Source organism: Mirounga leonina, unplaced genomic scaffold (genome assembly GCF_011800145.1).
Source record: "Mirounga leonina isolate KUSES-001 unplaced genomic scaffold, KU_Mleo_1.0 Mir_93, whole genome shotgun sequence".
NCBI classification, from domain to species: domain Eukaryota; kingdom Metazoa; phylum Chordata; class Mammalia; order Carnivora; family Phocidae; genus Mirounga; species Mirounga leonina.
Genome location: NW_023270854.1, coordinates 47,194,446 through 47,216,083, shown reverse-complemented (window position 1 = coordinate 47,216,083; position 21,638 = coordinate 47,194,446). Strand labels below are relative to the sequence as shown.

The window sequence follows — 21,638 nt, the reverse complement described above, 5'->3', positions numbered from 1 at the left end:
GCTTCACAGGGCATGCGCCGTGGCTTCACAGGGCATGCGCCGTGGCTTCACAGGGCATGCGCGCGGGTTGCGCCAAGGGAGGCCCGCGGGAAAACGTACGCTCCCATTGGCTCGACCAGCTTCCGGTATCCACGTCTGCGCACCTCGTGCTGTGGCCGCTGGCCAGGACTCGGGAGTGTGGGCTCCTCTTTTGAGCTTAAGAGAGTGCTGCTGTGGACCGAGGCTTCTCTCCCACTGGAGCCCGCCCATTCCCCACCTTGGGCTTTACTCCCAGGTTAGTCCTGTCCACAGACCATCTGGATGGAAGGTGGAGCATAGGCGGCGGATCTGATCGAGAATATTGGGTGACTGAGTCTTGCAGCTGATGTCATTCCAAAGACAAAGTCAGGGCCAACCAGTCCGATTTCCACTTTTGAAGTCTTTTTGAAAACGTACGTAATCCCTGGGACCATCTTAGGGTGAATGGCGTGTGGCTGTGTGATTAATGTGGCTTAGGTGCGGGTGTTCTTCTATCCCTTGCTATTAAATATTGGGAGAAGGCTGTTTCTTTGGTAGTCCTACAAAAAGCTGCACAAAAAGTCCACTTAGGGAGCTGGCTGGAGTCCAGAGTTATCCTCGAAAGTGGAGGAAAAATGTTCTCAGGTGGCTTTGAGCGGCTTTGGCATTGGAGCAGGTAAGGTCACTCTTGCCACAAATGGGGAAATCAATGAATAGGACTAAAAAGCTCCTGGTGTTTGAGAGACTGTGAGAGGCGTCAGTTAAAGCAGTGTGGTAGCTGTGAGTCAAGGAAAACCAGGTAAAAAATATGTTACTCTGTCCTCAGGGATTCAGGTGGCTAAAGGGGGGTGGGGAGGAGAAGGGCGAGGAGGAGCTACCTGCTGTGTGCCTGGTCACGTGCCGCATGGTCACCTCTGTACCCTCCTCCCAGAATCCACCCAGGCTGATCCTCTGCTCTCTACCCTTCAGTCGCCCGATACTACAGATGAGCACAGTAAAAAGGGCTTATCTGCCTTAGTTATAACTTATCCAACTCTTACTTACAGAATACTATACTTAATTTCCAACAAATCTTCTGTAAATAAAAAATTTAAAAAACAAGACTGAAACCAAGGGAATCTGGGCAGTTTGGGAAGGCTTTATTTTCCCTAATAGACTTTTAAAAAAAAAAAGTTTTAATATTTACTTAGAAAGGATGAGCACTGGGTGATGTACAGAATTGTTGAATGACCATATTGTACACTTGAAACTAATGTAACGCTGTATGGAACTATAATAGAATTAAAAGTAACAACTAACTAACTTAGAAATGTACTTATTCCTAGGAAATAAAATTAGCATGGCATAGCAGAAGGGATATTCATTTGGGAGTCTGGAGGCCTGAATTCTTGGTTTGATTCTTCTACTAACTGGTTACATGGCCTTAGACATTTTATTTAGCTTCTCTGGGGCCTCAGTTTTCCCATCTGTAAAATGGGAGGGCAAATTGACTGCTCTCTGAGGTCCTTTCCAGCTCCCAATTTTGTGAAATGAATGTACCAGTAATGATACTGAAGTGTTTTGGGAACTGTGGGGACGGAAGGCTATTAGCCCAGCTTGTTTTTAAACTCAGCACATTGAACAAATGGCTGCAAAGCATCTATTAAAAACCTTTTGCATAATTAAGTGTATGCTGTAATCAGTGCTAACAAGAAAGAGCTAATCTTTCATTAAATTAGTTTTTAATTTAATTCTATCCTAATTTAATTTTGCATTACTTAAGATGTATGTTTTTAAATGGATACTGAAATTAATTCGTTCTTTGCTTAACCTGTCACAAGCTGAGTGCTCTGTCTTCCAGTTTCCTTGGCAATGGTTGCCAGTGCCACAGTTCTCTTTTAAAACATTTCTTAGATTCCCTGGTGGTTTAGTTGATTGCTTTAAAAAATGCAAGACAACAAACAACTTGCTAAAGGAGGGGCTAGATTAGTAGCATATGCCCTTATAATTGGGTGCTGATACATTCTTTTTTAAAGTCTCATGTTTCTCTTGCACATCACAGTTTGCTAGTAAGTTAGTGTCCTGCACCTGCCTAGAACTCCAGGAGTTAAGCATTCATAATGAGAGCCTTTAGACTAAGGAGTTGTCCACCTGCCCGGTGGTGACCTGGTGTCCTAGTATTAAGGAGCCGGGACGTTGCTACGAGGTGTCCAGAAAATCCTCAGTTTGGTGGTGGCGAATGTGCCAGCCATCTCCACCTGCCTCTGTTTTCGGGCCTGTCTGGGTTGATGGGTGTTGGCTGCTGCACCGTTCGGTGATTACCGGTACCTCCTCCTCCCCCTGTGAGTGCCAACAATCCCCTGTGGCCCTTTTGCCGACTTCCAGTTCTAGCAGAAGGCCGGGGAATGTTTGTGCTCAAACCTGAAGGGTAACAGCACGGGAGGCAGAGAGAAACTCAGGTCTTCCCTCCTCTGGGCTGGGATCTGTACCAGCTTCGGGCTGCTGGGGGCAGGAGTACCTACTAACCCATCACAGTCCAGCTCTTGGCCCACTGTCCTCTGGCTGGCTGGCTCAGGAAGCTCTGCTGTTTGAGGGGAAGCAGGGTAAGGGTGTGAGGACACTTTTGGACACTTGGCCCTAACCAGAAACCAGTGGAAGCATAGCCTTATGCTTTCAGAGATTCTCTTCTCTCCAGTGGCTACCTGTCTCTAGAACCTTCTGCATTGTTTGTGAGAGACATTTGGGGACCTTGGGTGGCCTGCAGACTCAGTCATTTTGGAGGTAGAACTGAGGCAGTTTGGGGTCCTGGGTCTGCTTCCAGAGAGCTGCCCCAAGAAGGCAGAGTGAGGCTCCATGCCCTTGAACCTCGGTAAGGCTAAATCTGAGTTTGGAAGCTTGGAGTGGGAAGGGGGATTGATGGGTGCTGTCTCTTCAAACCCTGCCTGAAGGCCACAGGAAACATTGACTAAATAAAGGTCTTTAAAAGATTCTAAAACCAAGAATTCAGGACCCTTGGTGACAGCTACAATTTTAAGAATATAGGAAGCAAATAATAACAAAATATGCATGCTTTGTAGCTAATGGTCTGTTAATAATCACAATACTGAGATTTGTATACAAATATTTACATGTATATACACGTGTATGAATGTGAATGCTTGTATTTGAGTGTGTCACTTGACAGTTTATGAATCTCTTGTATATGTCATTACATTTAATCCTCACAACAAGGCCCGAGGGATCTGAAATATTACTAGTGATAGGGCAGAGTTGGTGAGTTTGGGGCTAGAGGCAGGGAGGACTGTGGTTGCTGCTGTGAAGTGTCTTACAGGGCCACATGGGTTCTGCATGGTCCATGGACCCTGCCCTGATGTGGTGGACATGAAGGGGGGCTTTCCCTCCTCTAGACCCAAGGACTGGGGAGCCCCGTTTTCCCCATGAAAGCTGCCAGATACCTGATACCAGGTCTTTGCTTTAGGCCGCACTCATTCACTTCAGTATGTTTTTTTTTTTCCGAGTAGGGAGAAAAAAAAAATTCATTCTTAGCACTCCCAGGGAATGGCTTCTCGGAAAACTGGGTCTTTATTAGAGGATGGGTAAGGGGGCTTGAGGGAACATACACCTGACGTCTGGGCCAGGGACTTCACCCAGTTTCCCTTGAGCTGGGCCCTTGGAATCGCTGTGCAGGTCTGTGACCTTGCCCGTTTCCCAGTCCTGTACCCCAGCATGCCCCCACGGCCCACCTGCCCTCAGCTGTACCTCCTTGTTGGGTCATCTTGTTAATCTTACCAGAAGCCTCAAACTTCAGAACTGACTGAACTCGGGTGGTGGCCCTACCCCAGAGCTCAGTGTGGCTTTGGGAAGCCAGGCACTGCTGTTCCAAAGCTCCCTCTTCGAAACTTAAGGTCCTAAGTACCCACACCCCATGGCAGGAGCCAGTCCTTGGCGCCAATGGTCAGAAAGGTTTAAGTAGACAAAAAAATTGGTAGCAAAAACCCAGAGACATCACAGCTCCCTTTCTCAAGACAAGACCAAACTTCAGACTCTTTATTTGTTGATTTTTTTTTCTTGCCCTTTTTCTTACTGTTGCAGTTGTATAACTTTAGAATTTGCCAGGTAACTTGGAAAAAAATACAGACAAGATCTTTCTAGCCTGTGGTGTGTTCTGTTAGTCCTGTAGGGCAAGCAGTGTCATATATTCCAGGAAAAAAGTAATTTGAATCCCAGTCCGTTCAACAAATGTTCATTTAAAAATGTATCTTGGGGAAAAAAGGAAAGAAAGAAAACAGCGGCTCGTTCCAAGTAAAGCCGTGACTTCCAGGCGTAGTCAAGTTAAGCACTGAAGCAGCTGTCCAGGTGGTTCAGGCCAGAGTCCTGCTATGGAAGAAAAATGATCTGGCATTGCCTTTAAACTAAATTTTCCAGTGTTTTTCTTCCCCCTGTAAATTCTTTAAATTTACAGTTTTCTGTTCCCGTTACCGGTGTTGATACAGGAGGATTCTTTTTAAGATGACAAGAAAGAATAATGTCTTTGGAATCCATGTAGGTTATGTTATTGTAACTGTGAGGACAATAGTTTTCATTAGCTGGCTTTCCAGAGACCCATATAAATGATTATCAGGATTATCAAGGAAGTTGTCTTTCGTTGGGTTTTTTTTTTTTAAAGCTTCCTCCCTTCCAGCCGTATTGTCCTCATTATCCTCGGGGTGATTCAAACCATTTGTCTGGTCTTCCTTCCTGTCTTTGTGTGGAGATGTCTCAGCTGTCCTGTGGGCAACTGACCGTGTTTTTGAAATGACTTTATTTTTCAGATGTCGAACTCTCTCAGGTTCGCCCAGACCAAAGAACTTTAAGAAGATTCATTTTATCAAGAACATGCGGCAGCACGATACCAGGAACGGCAGGTATCAGACTATAGCGAGAACTGCCCCGCCAGCCTCCCTGCGGGGGCGGGGGGGGGGGGGGCAGTGATGATGGGAGGAGGGGACCGTTGGTCTGGCCAGAGAAGCCCACGCTGCTGACAGCAGAACCTCACAGAACCTTCCCAAACAGACAGTTTCCATCCCACTCCCACTAGAATCACCCAGAGAAGTCTATAGAAAATGATGCTCCCAATAGCGGCCAAATATTCGGTGAGGTTTTCAGGCTGACTACAAATGGACTATTTAATAGCACTCAAATACATTTTTGTAGAAAACCAAACAGAAAAGCATTTTTTTTTTTTTCTTTTTCTGCTTTGTTGCATGTTACTTCCTTTTTTTCACTAAGGCTGTATGCTCTGGTCCATAAATACCCCACCAGTGTGTGCCTGAACTTGGTTTTGGTGCTAGCTTTGATGACTCTTCAGGAGAGCAGGATGGTAGCTTTGCCAGCAGGTGGTTTTTGGGCGCCGATTCGGACTCCTGGGCCTACTGACATCTGGAACACGTGTTTCTCCCGCTCTTCCATTGCTCTTTTGGAAAGTGCTATTAAATGAAAATGACCGTGATTGAAATTTGTGTAACCCTGATATTAAAACTCCTGGCGACGAATAGATCGGTCCTTGTCATGGGCATGCTTCTGTCTGAAGGGCTAATGAGTCTATTCACGGCAGCCTGACGGCAGCACAGGAACAGAGCTCCAAGACCTCTCAGGGTCCCTGATGCTCTGTACCCTTTAGTGATGGCTCCTCCCTACTGACCTGTGACCTGCTGAGTGGTTTCCCATTAGCGGGAGAGTCAGAGACACCACCCCAGAGCAGAGGTCCTTCCACAAAGACCATTTTGTTTTAGTGCCTCCGGATTTACAGAAGCCCATATAGCCCCCACTGATAATTGCTAATCCATATCAAATGAAAATTGCTCAAAAGTCTTGAGTTAGACGCATGGACTGACTGAGGCCCAGCGTACCTGTCTATAATCTGGTATAAAATAACGCTCTACGACCCGAAAGATAACACTAATGATTACAATTTTTAAAGACTTGTTTTCTTGAAGTTAATACCTATGTTTTAAACCGATTGAAATAAAGAACATAATTTTACAGCTTTTGAGTGGTTTCAGAATAGCAGAACTGAGCTCCCTCATTAACGAGGGTTTGTGTAGTCGGTGTATATTCCTATTTTAAATACAGAGTTTTTGGTTAAAATGTACCCAGCTGTCATCTGTTAAAGAGAATCTGAATTTCTCTCACTTAGTCTCACTCTCACAGTTATTGTGCCTTATTCCCTGAACCACCCTGTTTTATTTTTCTTTTGAGGCTCTTACTGAACTGAAACCTCACTCATGCCATTTTTACTATAATTACTCATCGTTTATTTACATTTGTGTTCTTGTCATAATCTCCTTAACCATAAAATAAACATCAATAGCCTTTAATTCCCAAATCAAATCAAGACAGCCAAAGAAGTGGGCCAGATTAGTGGGCTTCCCCACCTCTGGTGGTGCTGATGCTGTGGAGGATGCAGAGGCAGCTGGGCACCTGGCCTGGTGCGGGAGTGAGAGGATGTAGCTACTAAGACATTTGGGCCGATGGGATTGCCGGCGTACAGGACAGAGCCGGCCTCCCCAGCACACCCTTGACCCAGGAACAGCGTAAACAGTCCAGAAAGCATGCAGTGGCTTGCAGTTTTGCTGGGGAATTTTCAGAGGGAGCCAGGAAGGATTATTAGCTTATCTGAAGATCTGAGAACTGGAATTTAGGGCAGGAAAGCTTGCTAAACGCTGCTCTGGGAACCACAGGCTGTGGGCTGTGCCACAGTCAGTTGTCTCTGCCCAGGTGAGAGGTGCTCTCCTTTCTTCCTCGGGTTATTGGCAAGGCTGGATTGTCCTTAGATAGATGAAAGAACTTGAGAGGACACCAGGAAGAAAATACGGTTTCTGAGTTGACAGAAGGAAATTGTGGTCAAGAGCCAATGAATGGGAGGATGTGACCCAGCCTTTTGAGAAAGGGAAGAATTGCCCCCATCATAGCTGGGCAGCGGGCATGAAATTGTCCTCATAGAGAGGCGCGTGGATGAGCTCTAGTCCAGCAGCGGTGGGGAGGAGGGATCCTGGTGGTGCTCTCGGAAGGGAGGGGCAGGTGCATGGGCAGGGGTCTCCGATTCTGCCATTTTGGGTATACTGAGGTACGTGCACGGCACCACACCAGAAGGTGCGTTCTTGCAGCGAGGATCGAGCTTGGGTTTGCCTGCCGGGGTTGGGAAGGAATGAGGCTTTACAGCGAAGGCTCATTAAAGGGCTTGAAGGTCTGGACTGAAAATGGAATGCCCTGAGTACCGGTATCCTGCCTCTTGTACCCGGGGAAGGAGACTGAGAAGGGGTCCGCAGAGTCCCCAGGCCCAGTCCCGCAGGGGTTCCCACTCACGGCTATGCCAGCTCCCAAGTGTCCGTGTGATCTCCGACTAGCACACACCAGACTCTCAAGACTGCAGGCCGGACCCGGCGCCCACTTGCTGCTCTGGACCTGAAGACCTCAGAGTAGAGGCTACTCCGTCCCCAGGCCTGCTGAGTGTGTGTCACTGGCACCAACATGGAAGGGGGTTGGGGCTCCAGGCTCAGCAAGGACTAGTGCAGCTGACACCAGGAGAGGGGAGCATCTGTTCTGGGCCTTAGTGCCCAACCTGTGAATATGAAAAATGGTTTAAGACAGGAAGGAGAGAAATCATAAAAACTGAGAACCAAATGTGATAAAAGACAATACTTGCATTAAACTCAAGTGGACGTAATGATCAGCAATGTCGGGGTAGTGGCTTAGAAACAAACATTGGGGTCCCGGCTAGCTTCGTGTTCTCCCACTTCTCTCTGTGACATTAGAGGAATCTCAACGACGTCTGAAGTAGAGGTGAGCACCTTAAATAAAAGGTGTGGTTCTGATGGAGGATGGAATCTTCTTGAAGGAAAACCTATCTTCACCTTCTTCAAAATCAGTGAATTCTGTGCAGCTGGCCTTGGGGACCTGCTGGAAGGCTCTGTGTGGGATAAAGTTCAGAGCACCAAGCTCAGCGTGTTTCGGGGTCATGTTGCAGACCCTTGAGCCAGGTGGGGCTGAAGGCTGCGGCCTGGACACAGGTTAGAGACCCAGTGATGGAAGCTTCGGCTCTACCGTTGGGACCAGATGGTATCATGAGTTCTTGACCAGCCCTGCGTGGTGCTTTATCTCCTCACAGGGGACGTGATGAGGGGAGCCGCCATGCTCCGGTTCCACTTCTTTTTTTTTTTAAAGATTTTATTTATTTATTTGAGACAGAGAGAATGAGAGACAGAGAGCATGAGAGGGAGGAGGGTCAGAGGGAGAAGCAGACTCCCTGCCGAGCAGGGAGCCCGATGCGGGACTCGATCCAGGGACTCCAGGATCATGACCTGAGCCGAAGGCAGTCGCTTAACCAACTGAGCCACCCAGGCGCCCCTCCGGTTCCACTTCTGTTGTAACACAAACACAACACAGGTTGGTGATGGGGAAGTTGTGTTGGACTTGATGGTTGTGAAAGGCAGCAGTGCTTGGCTGGGTTTTAGGAAGACAGATCTCAGAACGTTCAGACTATGAAGTGGATTCTTGTGGCTGCAGCCACATGGCCAAAAGGGATTATAAAATACATGGATCATGAAGTGATAATGGGTAACATTTATTGAGTGCTTACTGGGTACCACGCTCTAAGTACTTTATATGCTTTGTTTCATTAACTCAGTGGGTATTTGTGGGTAAGTGAGTAGAGAGATCTTTTAAGTGGCTTTCAGTCTTCAGAACTATATATCTTGAGGAAGGGAAAGAATTTAGAAACAACCTTGAGAGGAAAGTATTGCTATTATTGTATTGGGTAAAATGATGCCCCCCAGAGACGTCCATGTCGTATCCCTGGGACCTGTGAATATGTTAGGTCACGTGGCGTGGGGGAGTTGAGGTTGCAGATGGAGTTGAGGTCACTGACCAGTTGCCCTGGAAATAGAATTATCCTGGATTATCTGGGTTTGCCCAGGTAATCATTGGGGTTCTTAAAGGTGGAAGAGGGAGGCAGGAGAGCGTCAGAGTGATAGGGTGTGAGAAAGACTCAACTCGCCATTGCTGGCTTTGAAGATGGTGAAAGGGGACATGAGCCAACGACTGTGGCTTCCCCTAGAAGCTGGAAGAGGCAAGAAAACAGATTCTTTCTTCGAGCCTTCAGTGGGAACCAGCTCTAACCCCTCGATGATAGCCCCACGAGACCCACGAGAGAGTCAGAGTTCTGACCACCAGAGTTATAAGATAATAACTCTGTTGTTTTAAGCCACTGACTTTGTGGTAATTTGTTACCGCAGCCATAGGAAACGAAAACACTCGCCATCCCAGTTAACAAAGGAGGAAGCTGGAGCACATAGCTGGAGAGTGGGGGGTGGGATCCAGATCCAGGCATCAGATTGCAAAGTTCGCTCTCGTAATCAAAGGGAAAGGTGGGAGGTAAAAGTCCAAATATTATCAGACAGCAGGTCATGGTGGATTTGGAGAAAACTACTGAATTCTGCTTTTTAAAATCCATTAGCTAAAGGCCAAAGACTAATAAAAGAATGGCTTAAGTAAACTTGTAAGAATAGTTTGAGTAGCCCTAAGGTCCAGAGTGAAGTAAAGATTGATGAAAGAAAAATTGGCACCCTCGTACATGGCTGTTGGGAATGTAAAATGGTGCAGCCAGTATGGAAAGCAGTTCGGCAGTTCCTCAAAAAGTTAAACATACAATTATCCTATAACCCAGCAATTCCACCACCAGGTATATACCTAAAAGAATCGAAAAGAGGAATTCGAACAGATAGCCAAAAGGTAGAAACAAACCAAGTGTCCCATCAGCAGATGAGTGGATAAACAAAATACAGTGTACCCGTACAAAGGAATATTATTCAGCCATAATTAAGGAGTGAAGTCCTGATAACATGCTACAGTATGTGTGAACCCTGAAAACATCATGCTGACTGAAAGAGGCCAGACACAAAAGGTTACATAGTATACGATTCCATTCATACAAAATAACCAGGATAGGTAAATCTATAGAGACAGTGGTGGATAAGCAGTTGCCAGGGACTGGTTGAAGGGGGGACAGAGTTTCTGTTTGGGGTAATGGAAAAGTTCTGGGAGCAAGGTGATGATTGCACAGGGTTGTGCATGTACTTAAGGACAGTGAATCTACACCGAAAAACGGTTAAATGGTCGGTTTTCTGTTCTAGATGTATTTTGCCACAATCAAATAAAATGCCAGCAATAGCCATGGGGCTTTTAAAACCACATTCAGAAGCGGAGTGGGGAAGGGATGGTAAACTTCTTGGGGTCGGTGGTACAAGGACAGAGCAGATGCCAGCCGCCGGCCTTGTTTTCACTTCTTCAACATGCGCAACTGTGAGATGGCGACTCTAACCCAGGCAACGTGCTGGGCACCCACAGCGTTCAGTAAATAGATACCACTTCTTGTGGAATAAGGCAATGGAGAGAGGCCTTACATTTTGAAGTGAGTGCTAGTCTTTGGGGCCTAGATCCCAGGGAATGGGAAGAACTTAGAAACAACAAATGATCTTTAAAATGTCACTGAGAATAAAAGAAGTTTTAAGTCGAATGCCAGGCAGATGTTGCCTTAAAGAAGTCAAAAAGAGACCAAGGTGGTAGCAGAGGGTGAGCTCTGACCATCATAGGCTAGCAAGCATGCCTCAGGCGGGTTGCTGGCAGAGCTCTGGAGAGGACTGTTAAACAGATGGTTCGCGTGCTTTCAGAAAGAGTGGAGGTTGCTAGCCGTCAACGTGACTTCACTGAGAAGGAGTCACGTTAGGTTAACGTCATCTCCGTACTGGTGGAATAACTAGGTTAGTAAATTAGCGGACTGCCATAGACCTGACATTTCTTGATCTTGGCAAAATGTTAAGACTGTTCCTTATTATCACCCAGCCCAGCGGTCTCTGGGGGATTGTGAAGCTGGAGCACCTGCAGGCAGCGACCACAGTCCGCCTGAACGGGGCTCAAAGGAGCATCGCATGCCATATTCTCCTGAGCGTGTTGCCTCGTCTGCAGAGCCAAAGCCAGCAAGCCTCACTGTGGGCTGTGCGGGAGACCAAAGGCAGGGGGAGGAGGGGAATGTGTTACAGATGATGACCACGTGCCTCAGTTCCCCAGCAGCTGGAGATGCTAGGCCCAGCTCAGGGAGGTTAAACTCAGGCACAAATGTAATGGAGGTCGATGATCATTTACAGTTCGGGATAAAGGCTCTTCAGAAGTTCATGTGAAACGTATCTTGGAATTTAGATGGACAGTGTTTTCCAGAGAGCCTAGCAGTGTGTTGTAACTCTAGAGTGAGCCAACGTGGCTTGTCCCAAGGAGGGAAATGCATCACTCTCACACCCAGCCAGGGTCAGTCCCGTCTGCCCTGTTGCGATCAGCGTGAGTGTCGTGTTTTAGAACACTGGATTTGTATTGGCATAGCCTCACTGCAGTGGCCCAGGATTTTCCAAGCCCCTTCGCTGTGGAGGATGGATGACACGTGGTGAATGGGAACAGCCAGAGTCCATTTCATTGAACTGCCTGTATATAAAAAGCCATTTCTGGGGAAGGAGACATGTGCATCCAGACAGAAGGTGCACGATAAAGTAGTTCCGTAACTACATGGAATGTGGAGTGGTACCTCTGCAGGGACTGGCGCCTGCCCTGTGCTGGGACCGTTTGAAGTGATGGCATATTTCTATAAACAAAGTGACAAAGATCCTGCTTCAAGGACTTAACAGGCTCACTGAGGAGGCGGGGGCGAGGGGCAAGGCCTCACTGATGGGGAGACTTTTTTTTTTAAGTAGGCTCCACACCCAGCACGGAGCCCAGTGCAGGGTTTGAACTCATGATCCTGAGATGACCTGAGCTGAGATCAAGGGTTGGTTGCTTCACAGACTGAGCCACCCAGGCACCCCAGTGGGGAGACTTTAAGGCAGAGGTCTGAAGGAGGTGATTGAGGGAGCTAGCTCTGTGCTGTTCCAGCAGGGAAGGGCATTGGCGGGGGGGGTGGTCAGCAGCCGCAGAGTCACTCAGGCTGGAACGTGGCTGAGGGGTATGCCTGAGGAACCGTAGGAGAGCTGGCATGGGAGGAGAAGAGAGAGGGAGACAGGAGAAGTTCTGGAGGATGGATTGTGATGAGGTCTGTCTTTATCGTGAGCCCAGTGAGAGCCGTGGAGGGTGCCAAGCAGAAGACCAGTGTGGTCTGGCTTGCATTTGAACAGGAGCACTCCGGCTAGCCAAAAATCAAGGGCAAGCATTGCAGGACTTTTTTGGTAACCTTATCCTTAGAGAAAATTAGCGGATGTGTGTATTGCTCATTGTCTTTTAAAAGTGAGTTTGTTTTGATGGTGGGGTTTAAAAATGACTTGAAGTCTTCAAAAAACTATTACAAATGTATGAGCAAACCCTCTGTCACGAAGGAGAGATGACCAGTGATCCCGTGCTAGAGCATCTGGAACAAGGCCCCTGAATATCCTGTGAGGAGGGTGGTTGGCATGTGGGAGCTATGGGCCGCTTAGAGAAAAGCCAGTCACTGCTCACTCTAATCTGCATCCGTATCAAGAGCCCCACTGTCTGCTGGGGAAGAGAGGTTCAACAAAAGTGATGACAGATCTTGGTCCTCGGGGATAAGATACACCCTTGCAGATGACCAGCATTGCCAGGCCAGCGAGTGCCAGTGGAGAGCCGATTGCTGGCCCGGTGGAACGGGGCCATCAGAACGGAAGGTGGAGCTTCTGAGAATGAAGACTGGAGACACGCAGGTGACCTAGTGACCTTTCAGGGCATTTATGTCTAGTGACCATCATGGTCCTATTAGGAAAGGACCTTTTTTCTTGCTGCTTCCCGTTCCTGAGCCTCAAACATTTGTCTTTGAGAATGATAGGAGGCAAGAGCCCTCATTGTAAGTGGGTGACACCCTCAGGCACGCGGCTGGTGGGCATCATTTGGCACTGGTTTTCAGACATCTGCACGGTCCCCAGGTGATGGCTGCCAAGTACACTGGAAGCGCCCACCCCCTGGGTCCGCTTTGAGAATCGTTTCACTCTGAACAGGCAGAGAATTGTTCTTTGCAGTGACTGGGCTGTCTCATCCTTTGGGAGGAATTTTCAAAGAGGTTTAAAAGGGTTTGAGATGGGGTGGACACAAAGAAGTGAGCTCTAGAGTGTCGCCTCTTTTTTTTTTTTTTTTTTTAAGATTTTATTTATTTGAGAGAGAGAGCACGAGAGGGGGAGGGTCAGAGGGAGAAGCAGACTCCCTGCCGAGCAGGGAGCCCGATGCGGGACTCGATCCAGGGACTCCAGGATCAGGACCTGAGCTGAAGGCAGTCACTTAACCAACTGAGCCACCCAGGCGCCCGAGTGTTGCCTCTTTAAAGTGTGGACTCAGCAGGAAGGAAAAGATATGAAAGATTTTTGCTCCCTTTATCTGTTTCCCAAAGTCAAGTGGGAAAAGTATGGTAACTGAAGTCAAGTTGTAGCCTTTTCTTTTTATACTGAAAATTTTGGAGGGAAAGCATGGGATGGGTAATAACTAAATTAAGACCTTGCCTGTGATCTCATCAATCCCAATCTGTCAGCCTAGTTTAGTTTGAAAAACGAGTTGGAGGAAATGGCACGTCTCAAAAAAAAATAATGATAAAACTTCTAGTTATTTTCTGGACCAACCTTCTCGAAAGAAGAAAAATGTCATTCGCCTTTTCTCTCCTGAAATGAATGCATCTGATCTGATGGATGTCGAGCATCTTCTGTGAGGCGCTATGCAACATCTGCCCCTCCCAAGCATGCTTTTGCCATTGAGGAGCTTTTGTTCGTGTTCGAAGGCTGGAGCCCGCCATCCCCCAGTAGCGCAGGCTGGCAGGGAAGCATCTTTATTTGTACCCACCTGTGTCTGTAAGCAGCTGTCAGCGAAACCTCAGGCCTGGGGGATGGTGAGTGGACAGACTGAAGAAGCCTTCCACCATCCCCAGGCCTTGCTTGGACTCCCGACCCCAAATGGCCCTCAGGATTGCCCTCCGTGTACCGACCTAGCGGCTTTCCTTCGCGCCTTCCCTGGTGCTGTGAGCGGCGGGAGGAGCTGAACACGTAGACCGTCCGCCGGGGATGCAGGTACCTCGGGGCCAACGCCATCAGGCTAGCTTTTACCATCCGTGCCTTTATGCTGGGACTCTGCACCGAGCTTTAGAGAGATGATTTTCAGTGCTTCACGTGTGCAGATGTATTTGAGGCGTGCAAGCACTTGTTGCTGCTTTTGAGCCAGTTTGATTTACAGGAAATAAAATGAGTCACAGAGGTAGGGATTGGGAGTTAGAACCTTCTCTGGGTGGTTCTGCTTCCATTCTCTGCTTGGTGAGAGGGCCTGGGAGCCCGGGAGAGACCAGATCGTGGTCCCCACCAGTGGTACACAGCAGTCAGAGGAGAAAACCACCGTGCAGATGGCTTCGGGCTGGGGGCCAGGGCTCAGGACACCACGACCGGTCCTGTCCTGGAGGCGCACAAGAGCAGGTACCAGAGGGCTCCATGGCTCAAGGTTAGACTTCCTAACCTCACCCTCAGCTTGTTTTCCTCCTATTTCCCCTTTCCTGGCTGGTTTGTGTACCCCCACCCCCCAGATTCTTTTGCTGAGTCCCAACCCCGGTACTTCAGAATGGGATCTTCTTTGGCTATAGAGTCATTGCCGATGTAATTAGTTGAGATTGTACTGGGGCCAGGTGGGCCCCTAATCTAATCTGCCTGGCGTCCTTGTTAAAAGGGGGAAATTTGGAGACAGACCTACGTGCCGAGAGAATGCCATGTGGCCATGTGAAGGTTGGTGTTATGTTGCCACCTGCCGAGGGGTTACCGGGAGCTGGGAGAGAGTCCCAGAGCAGACCCTTCCCTAGTGCCTTCGTCAGAGGGAGCATGGCCCTGTGGATGCCGTGGGCTCAGACTTCTGGCCTCCCGGACCAACAGATAAGCAGTTCCTGTGTGTAAGCCATTTGCAGGCGGTCCCTTGTTACGGCAGCCCCCGCAGACGTGCTCCCTTTCTTGCTGACACGACTGTCAGGAGCTCCAATGCCTGCCCTGTCTTGGGGAGCTCATCTAGCCACAGCTTTGGTCACTGTCACCGTCACCAACCACTCCGGGGCTTCCTGAGCCCCAGGACTCACTCTCTCCCCAGCTCAGGGGGCCTTTCAGGAGCACACCTGCAACCTCACCAGTTTCTCCTGATCTTCGATCGCCAAAAGACCATCCAGCTCTGCAGGATTATTTATAGTAAGTGTGTGATTATGAGGAGAGTTCAGTGATCCATGGAAGAAATCTCCACAGAAATTACATGTGTAGCTTAAACACTGCCTTATCTTAAGGCATATTGGTGATCATCCATTAAGCACGTTTTTTTGATGCCAAGCCTTTTCTTTGCATTTTGGACCGTGGATCGGACTCTGTCTCTGGCATCAAAACCACACATCATTATTCCCACCTATTGCTGCCATGTCCAGATTGGGCTTCTTTATTTTATTTATTAAGATTTTATTTACTTAAAAAATTTTTTTTTAAGATTTTTATTTTATTTTATGTATTTTTTAAGATTTTTTTTTTAAAGATTGTATTTACTTATTAGATAGACATTGAGAGAGGGAACACAAGGGGGACTGGGAGAGGGAGAAGCAGGCTTCCCGCTGAGCGGGGAGCCCGATGCGGGACTCGATCCCAGGATCCTGGTATCATGACCTGAGCTGAAGGCAGATGCTTAACGACTGAGCCACCCAGGCGCCCCTTAAGGTTTTATTTTTAAGTAATCTCTACATCCACCGTGGGGCTTGAATTCACGACCCTGAGATCAGGGGTCCTGTGCTCTTCCGACTGACCCAAGAGCCCCAAGGTTTTTTTTTTTTTTAAGATTTTATTTATTTATTTGACAGATAGTGAGAGCAGGAACACAAGCAGGGGGAGTGGGAGAGGGAGAAGCCGGCTCCCCGCTGAGCAGGGAGCCCGATGTGGGACTCAATCCCAGGACCCTGGGACCATGACCTGAGCCGAAGGCAGACGCTTAAGCGACTGAGCCACCCAGGCGCCCCAAGATTTTTTTTTTTTTTTAAGTAATCTTGACACCCAACGTGGGGCTCGAACTCCTAATCCCAAGGTAAAGAGTCACGTTTTCCACTGAGCCAGCCAGGCATCCCCAGATTGAACGTCATTAAAGTGACTCAAGAATTTAAGTGCAAAATCCTATTGGATTTTCACAGTGTTTTCCTAATCTTTGAAAGTTGTCTTTCTAGCATCCCCCCTTTTTTAGTGACTTATTTGAATACTTTTTTTTTTTTTAAGTATTTGGTGTTTCTTTGTAGCATTTCTCCTTTTTTCCTTTCACATTTCATCAGTTTGTGCAGTCTATATCGAACAAGTACGAGCAACAAGTATAACTGGTATAAACAGGTTGGGGATGGACATAAGTGACTCTTAGTAAGTGTACAGCTCAGTGTGGGTATTCTAGTGAACAGCCTCCAAGCCTGAGCTTTGAGCGTGCTGTGAGTGTTGGTCAAAGTGACTCACAGAGGGGTGTGGAGACCCTGGTGGATCAGGCACGTGAGGTCAGCAGAGTTTTCTTGCATACTCAGTTCCTCCAGTAGGCCTTCTGCTCTTTTTCCTCTCAGCCTTGACTCATGCAATCCCTATGCCAGCTTATCTTCTCCTTGCCCCTTATCCGTCAGGGCTTAGCTTAGGTGTCAATTCCACCAGGAAGCCCACCTTGCCTTCCTCGGGCCAGGTTAGCTGTCCCATGGATAGCAACCTCTTATTTCCCAGTCAGGCCACTCCCTCCACCACAAGCTTTGTGAGGATGGAGCTCTCATCTTTGTCATCCGTCATCACATCCCCAAGGTCTGGCACAGAGTAAGTGCTCAGTAAGTATTTGTGAAGGGAGAGGGAGGAGAGGCAGATCACACACAGTTGTTTCTCAGGGGTCCTCCACCACTCCTTACGCTGTGGGGTAAGGTAGGCCCCCGTAAGCCGGCGGCTTGGCTTGGCTGTGGTAGCGGTGTTGGCAGTCCCGGGATGGCTGTGAACATGGGGGTGGTGTGAGCAGTCGTGATAAGTAGACGAACATAGCCACTGATGCTAATACCACCATCTTGTGTTTGTGGGCTACTCAGATGCTTTCTCCCATCTAACTCAGGCCAGCTCTGTGTCGCCCACTTCCCCTCACTCTGACTGCCTGGGAGCCTGACACATCCCTGCGACGGTCATGTCTCCCTTCATCCTGGGCTCTGTGTTCCCTGTTCTCACCCATTGGAATTCCACTCCTCCGCTAGGACCCAGCCTGGATTCCAAACACCTGCCCCGGGCCTCAGCCCTACCTCTTGCTCAGGCTTCTAGTCCCTCTTCTGCACAGGTTCCTTCCTTCCTCCCACTCCCAGAATTGGGAGATTGTCTTCATCCCACTCCAGGATGCAAGGGACAGAGCTCTTTTTGAGCAGCAGGCTTGAGAATGTCCACAGGTGGTCTGCTCTTGCCCTCCTCCCAACTACACACATGCAGGGGTGAGTGTTCCTAAGAGGAAGAGCATCCCCCACCCCCAGGGCTAATAAGAGTTTAAATAGAGGAAACAAGAACATCTTGATTTTGTTTTAATTTTCATTCATCTGCTATGTATTGCCAGCCCTTCAGAAAGCAGGGGGGGGGTGTTAAGGCTCCCCGCCCCCCTCCGCAGCTTGTAATAAAATACCGTGGGAGGAGGAAGCAGTTGTGGGGGGAGGGGGCTGGGAAGAGAAAGGCCCGGCAGGCTCTGGTCCTGAGATTTCATAATAATCGTTTGTTTTCTGGCGTCAATCTTAACAGCTTTAGTTTCTCCACGTCCCTGGCCACTGTGCACGAGTGCGTGGCCGACCTGCGCAGGAGGGGTGTGGCACTGCACAGCCATGGGAACAAAGTGACCCAGTGCTAGCTAGATTCACTGTCCAGGGCTTCCCTCCAAATCATCAGGGACTAGCGGGCTTAAAACAGTAAAAGTGTGCGCGCTCACTGCTCCGGAGGCCGAAAAGTCAGCAGGCAGGGTGTCAGCAGGGCCTTGTGCCTTCTGAAGGCTCTAGAGAAGGATCATCTGTCACCTAGTCCAGCTTCTGGGGTGGCTGGCAGTCCCGGGCATCTCGGACTCTTGGCTGTGCTACTCCAGTCCTGCGTCTGTTGTCACACAGCCTTTCCTGTGTGTGTGTCTGGGGGTCTCCAGATGTCTGTCTTTATGAAATCCAGCCACTGGGTCTGAGGCCCATCCTAATTCAGTATGAATGCATCCCAACTTGATTACATCTGCAAAGACCATATTTCTGGCCACATTCACAGATGTCACGGACTTCAACGTGGTTTTTTGGGGATCACGATTCAACCCCTGACACCAACATTTGCAGGTGTGTTTTTTCTTTCTTCCTGGTCATGTAGGGAATGAACTACAGAATTGGGGAATGCAATATACATGCATGCCCAATACCTAACGTAGACTCCTGGACACCCCTGGGCTGTGTTCATGCTCACCCACCATTGTTGCGAATGTGATTTTCTTTGAGATTGAACTTTCTCACAGCCAAAAAAGATGCCCCAGGGTTGTGGAAATAGAACAGAAAGCCAGTTTTCAGCATTGGAGGGAACACTTGAGGGTCCAGGATGGCATGAGATCTTGCCTGGCTCTGGACTAACTAAGGGGTTGAGAGCAGATTTAATGACTGGTCCGTGATGCTCTGTCAACCATGGGGCCCTTGTGCATCTCCTGGCTATTTGGAACACTCCAGTATCTCCAAGGCACTGTGTGCCTTTGGAAGCTTTGTGGCCGGAAGCCCTAGTTGCCTCATACCAGAAACACTTTTCTAAGCAAGGAACTGAAGCTATGTGAAGAAGAAAGATGGTGCTCTTAATGCATCCTGGAGAGGTTTGGAAAATATTGTGTATCCAGAAGCAGCTCTGTGCATGTGGGCTGCAGCCCTGGGAGCTTTTTCCTTTGTTTTGTTGCTGTTGTTGTTTTTTCCTTCTCTGGCAGATGTTTGTATGGAAATGTGATCTTTAATTCCTTAAAGTCCTATCTCTCTGGAATTTCTCTTTTGAAGTTACAATCTTTTATGTAATGCTTTCTGATCACCTTGACTCCAAGTCAAGTGTTAAGTGTCACAGAGGGGAAAATCATGTGGGCTTTCTGCATGCAGTTTGGGCATACAAGAAATAACTACAGCGTTTGGAGGGGAACACATGGAGGTAGCCAGTTTCCGAAGTCCTCTGGAAATGGAATGTGGCTGTCTTCTGTCCTTGAAAACTACCATCTGATTTAATTCTTTCACAAATACAGAAGCCCTTGAAGAAGGCAAACGAATATGATTTTCTTGGGCGTCACCATGATGATGGATATTTCCCCATTACTTACAAAGAAGAAAGCTGCAAATTCACAGGAATCCTCCAGGTTTGGGACACAGCAGCTGGTCACGATGGGCTTCTCTTTAGGTTCACACTGCTCAGAGTTGCTCGTGGAGGAGACAGAAGGCAAGAGCTTGCCACTTGTTGATATTTGCCTGCTCTGGCTAAAGCCTGAAGCCCCTCCTGGATTTGGAGCTACTTCGGGAAACACATTGGATGTGTTCTTGGGAGCTCTGTTGGCTATTTCCAGCTCCCCAGGGCTTGACAGCCACAGACCTCTGTCGAACTGCTGGCGGGTCTCTGCTCTGGATTCCTCCTCTGAACCCTGCATAACGTGGGAGTCCACAGGATGGTTCCACCCAGAAATGGAAGGGAAGTACCCAAAGATGCCGTGTTCTTATCTCCTCCCCGCTCTGGCTGCTTGAGAATGGCCAACCGGAAAAGGACTAGCCCTACTGGATTGGTGGGAAACATTCCATATTCATAGTTGTTAAACTTGACCTGTGCAGTAGAATAACGTTTTTCTGAATGAGACTCAGGCTGTCAGCCTCTTCTCGACCTAAATGGTGAGGACCACACAGATGAGCACTCGTTTAGAGAACAGTGCAGCCCATTTGCTAATAGGCACGTTGTGGTTGGAACTTTGGAAAGAATAATTTCCCATGCATTTATGTTCTCTCGTCTTCTTGTTCTATTGGAAATGTCCAAACAAATTCAGTGTGTAGGAAGGAAGCACACGTTAGCACTAAGTAATGAAGAAAACGCACTTAACACTAAGCCATTTGAGTTTGTTCGATACATTCCTTCTTCTGTGTTGCAGGAGACTTGGATGTTGAGCGCCTCGAGGAATGAGTAGTTCCAGGCTTTTCTCCTGGGTGGATGGCAGGGGTTGGTGGGGCTTATTTGGAGAACCTCTGTCCTTCCATCTGGGAAGGCGCTCAGGCTGAGCAGAGCAGGAGAATGACGCACCGGCAGCTCTGATGTCAGGGTGGTTGTGATGGGTCACCCTCTGGCCCCACCCATTCCCAGCCTGGTCACCTGCAGGCCAGGCTGGAAAGCCACTCTAGGGAATGTGGATGAAGGCTGACTGCTTGGTGTCCAGGAAGTCCGTGGATACCCAGGCAAACCCACAGGGGCAGACTCTTCTAGTAAGTCTTAGAGAAGGGCAAAGCATCAGGGCACATGGTGCTTAAGAGCATGGCTTCAGATCCCCGACTGGTCTCACCTGCTAGTGTGTCCCCTTTGGCATGTCACTTAACTTGCTTTCATCAGTTGAAGCATTTAGAATTGGGCATCTGATGGATCCTTTGCATTGACTATTACTATGTCTGCGTAAGTAAACGTACACAGGCATTACAGTGTCTAAATCTGCTGCTGGTCGCCCTGAGAGCCCGAGGAGGCTGGCTGGTGTTTAACAAGGTGGTGTGCTTATGATTTATTTAGCTCTTGCCCGTTGAGGCCTTAGTGGCCCACTCTGGATGTGGCACTCATGTCCTTGCAGCAGTGACAGGGTTTGGGTCTGTGGTATCTGAAGAGAAGCCTGTCCCTCGAGAGGGGAGAGACAGCTCTGTGTGTCGTCCCTCAGCTGCTGTTGGAGCATACCTTTGACGTCTTAGCAGGCCTGCGTATTTTAGCACAGGGGTCTGAAGAGGTTCGGAATCCAGGAGCCATGCTGGTAAAACTTCCCTCAACTCAAGAAGGCGGTTCCCAGTAAAACTAGTTAATATTTATTGAGTGTCATTATTTGCCAGGCATTGCTCTGAGGGCTTTCCCAGTATAGACTTTTTTACTCTTCACAGCATTCCTATAGGCTAGTTAGTAATTTTATCCTGTCCTTTTGGTTGAGGAAACTGAGGCTCAGAAGAGTTAGTAAGAGGTGCAAGGTCATACAGAGATAACACAGCTGATATTTGAGGCTGGGACCTGTTAACCACTCTTGACATGAATCACTGTGGGATGACCAGTTAGCCCTGGTCCTGCCTTCCCAGTGACGGGGACTCAGGGCCTGCTCTGAAGCACAGCATTGCCCACACTGTTTATGGAGGGGTTGCCATGTGCCCCACCCTTGGACTCACCCTCTGGAAGAGGAGGGAGGCAGTGGTGAGCAGCCCTTTGTGATTGGTGTCCTCCTGGCAGTGGAAATAAAGAGCCAGAGAGAAAGGATCCAAAAAGGGAATGAGTAACTTGGTGAAGGGGGAGGAAATGCTTCCTGGGGCCATGACTTCTGAGCTAGGTTTGGAGGAATAAATAGGAATTCACTAAGCATACTAAGTTGGGCACGGCAGGCAGCAGGGTCTTTTAAAGGTGGGGGACAGCAAG

General features: G+C 48.4%; 1 protein-coding gene across 1 annotated transcript in view; it reads left to right on the top strand.

The window, feature by feature from the left end:
* Positions 1–21,638, top strand: part of CABLES1 (Cdk5 and Abl enzyme substrate 1) — a 111,000-nt gene that overhangs the window by 48,271 nt on the left and 41,091 nt on the right. Inside the window, 1 exon segment of the mRNA XM_034996036.1 lies at positions 4,788–4,880. Coding sequence (XP_034851927.1) covers positions 4,788–4,880 — 93 coding nt within the window.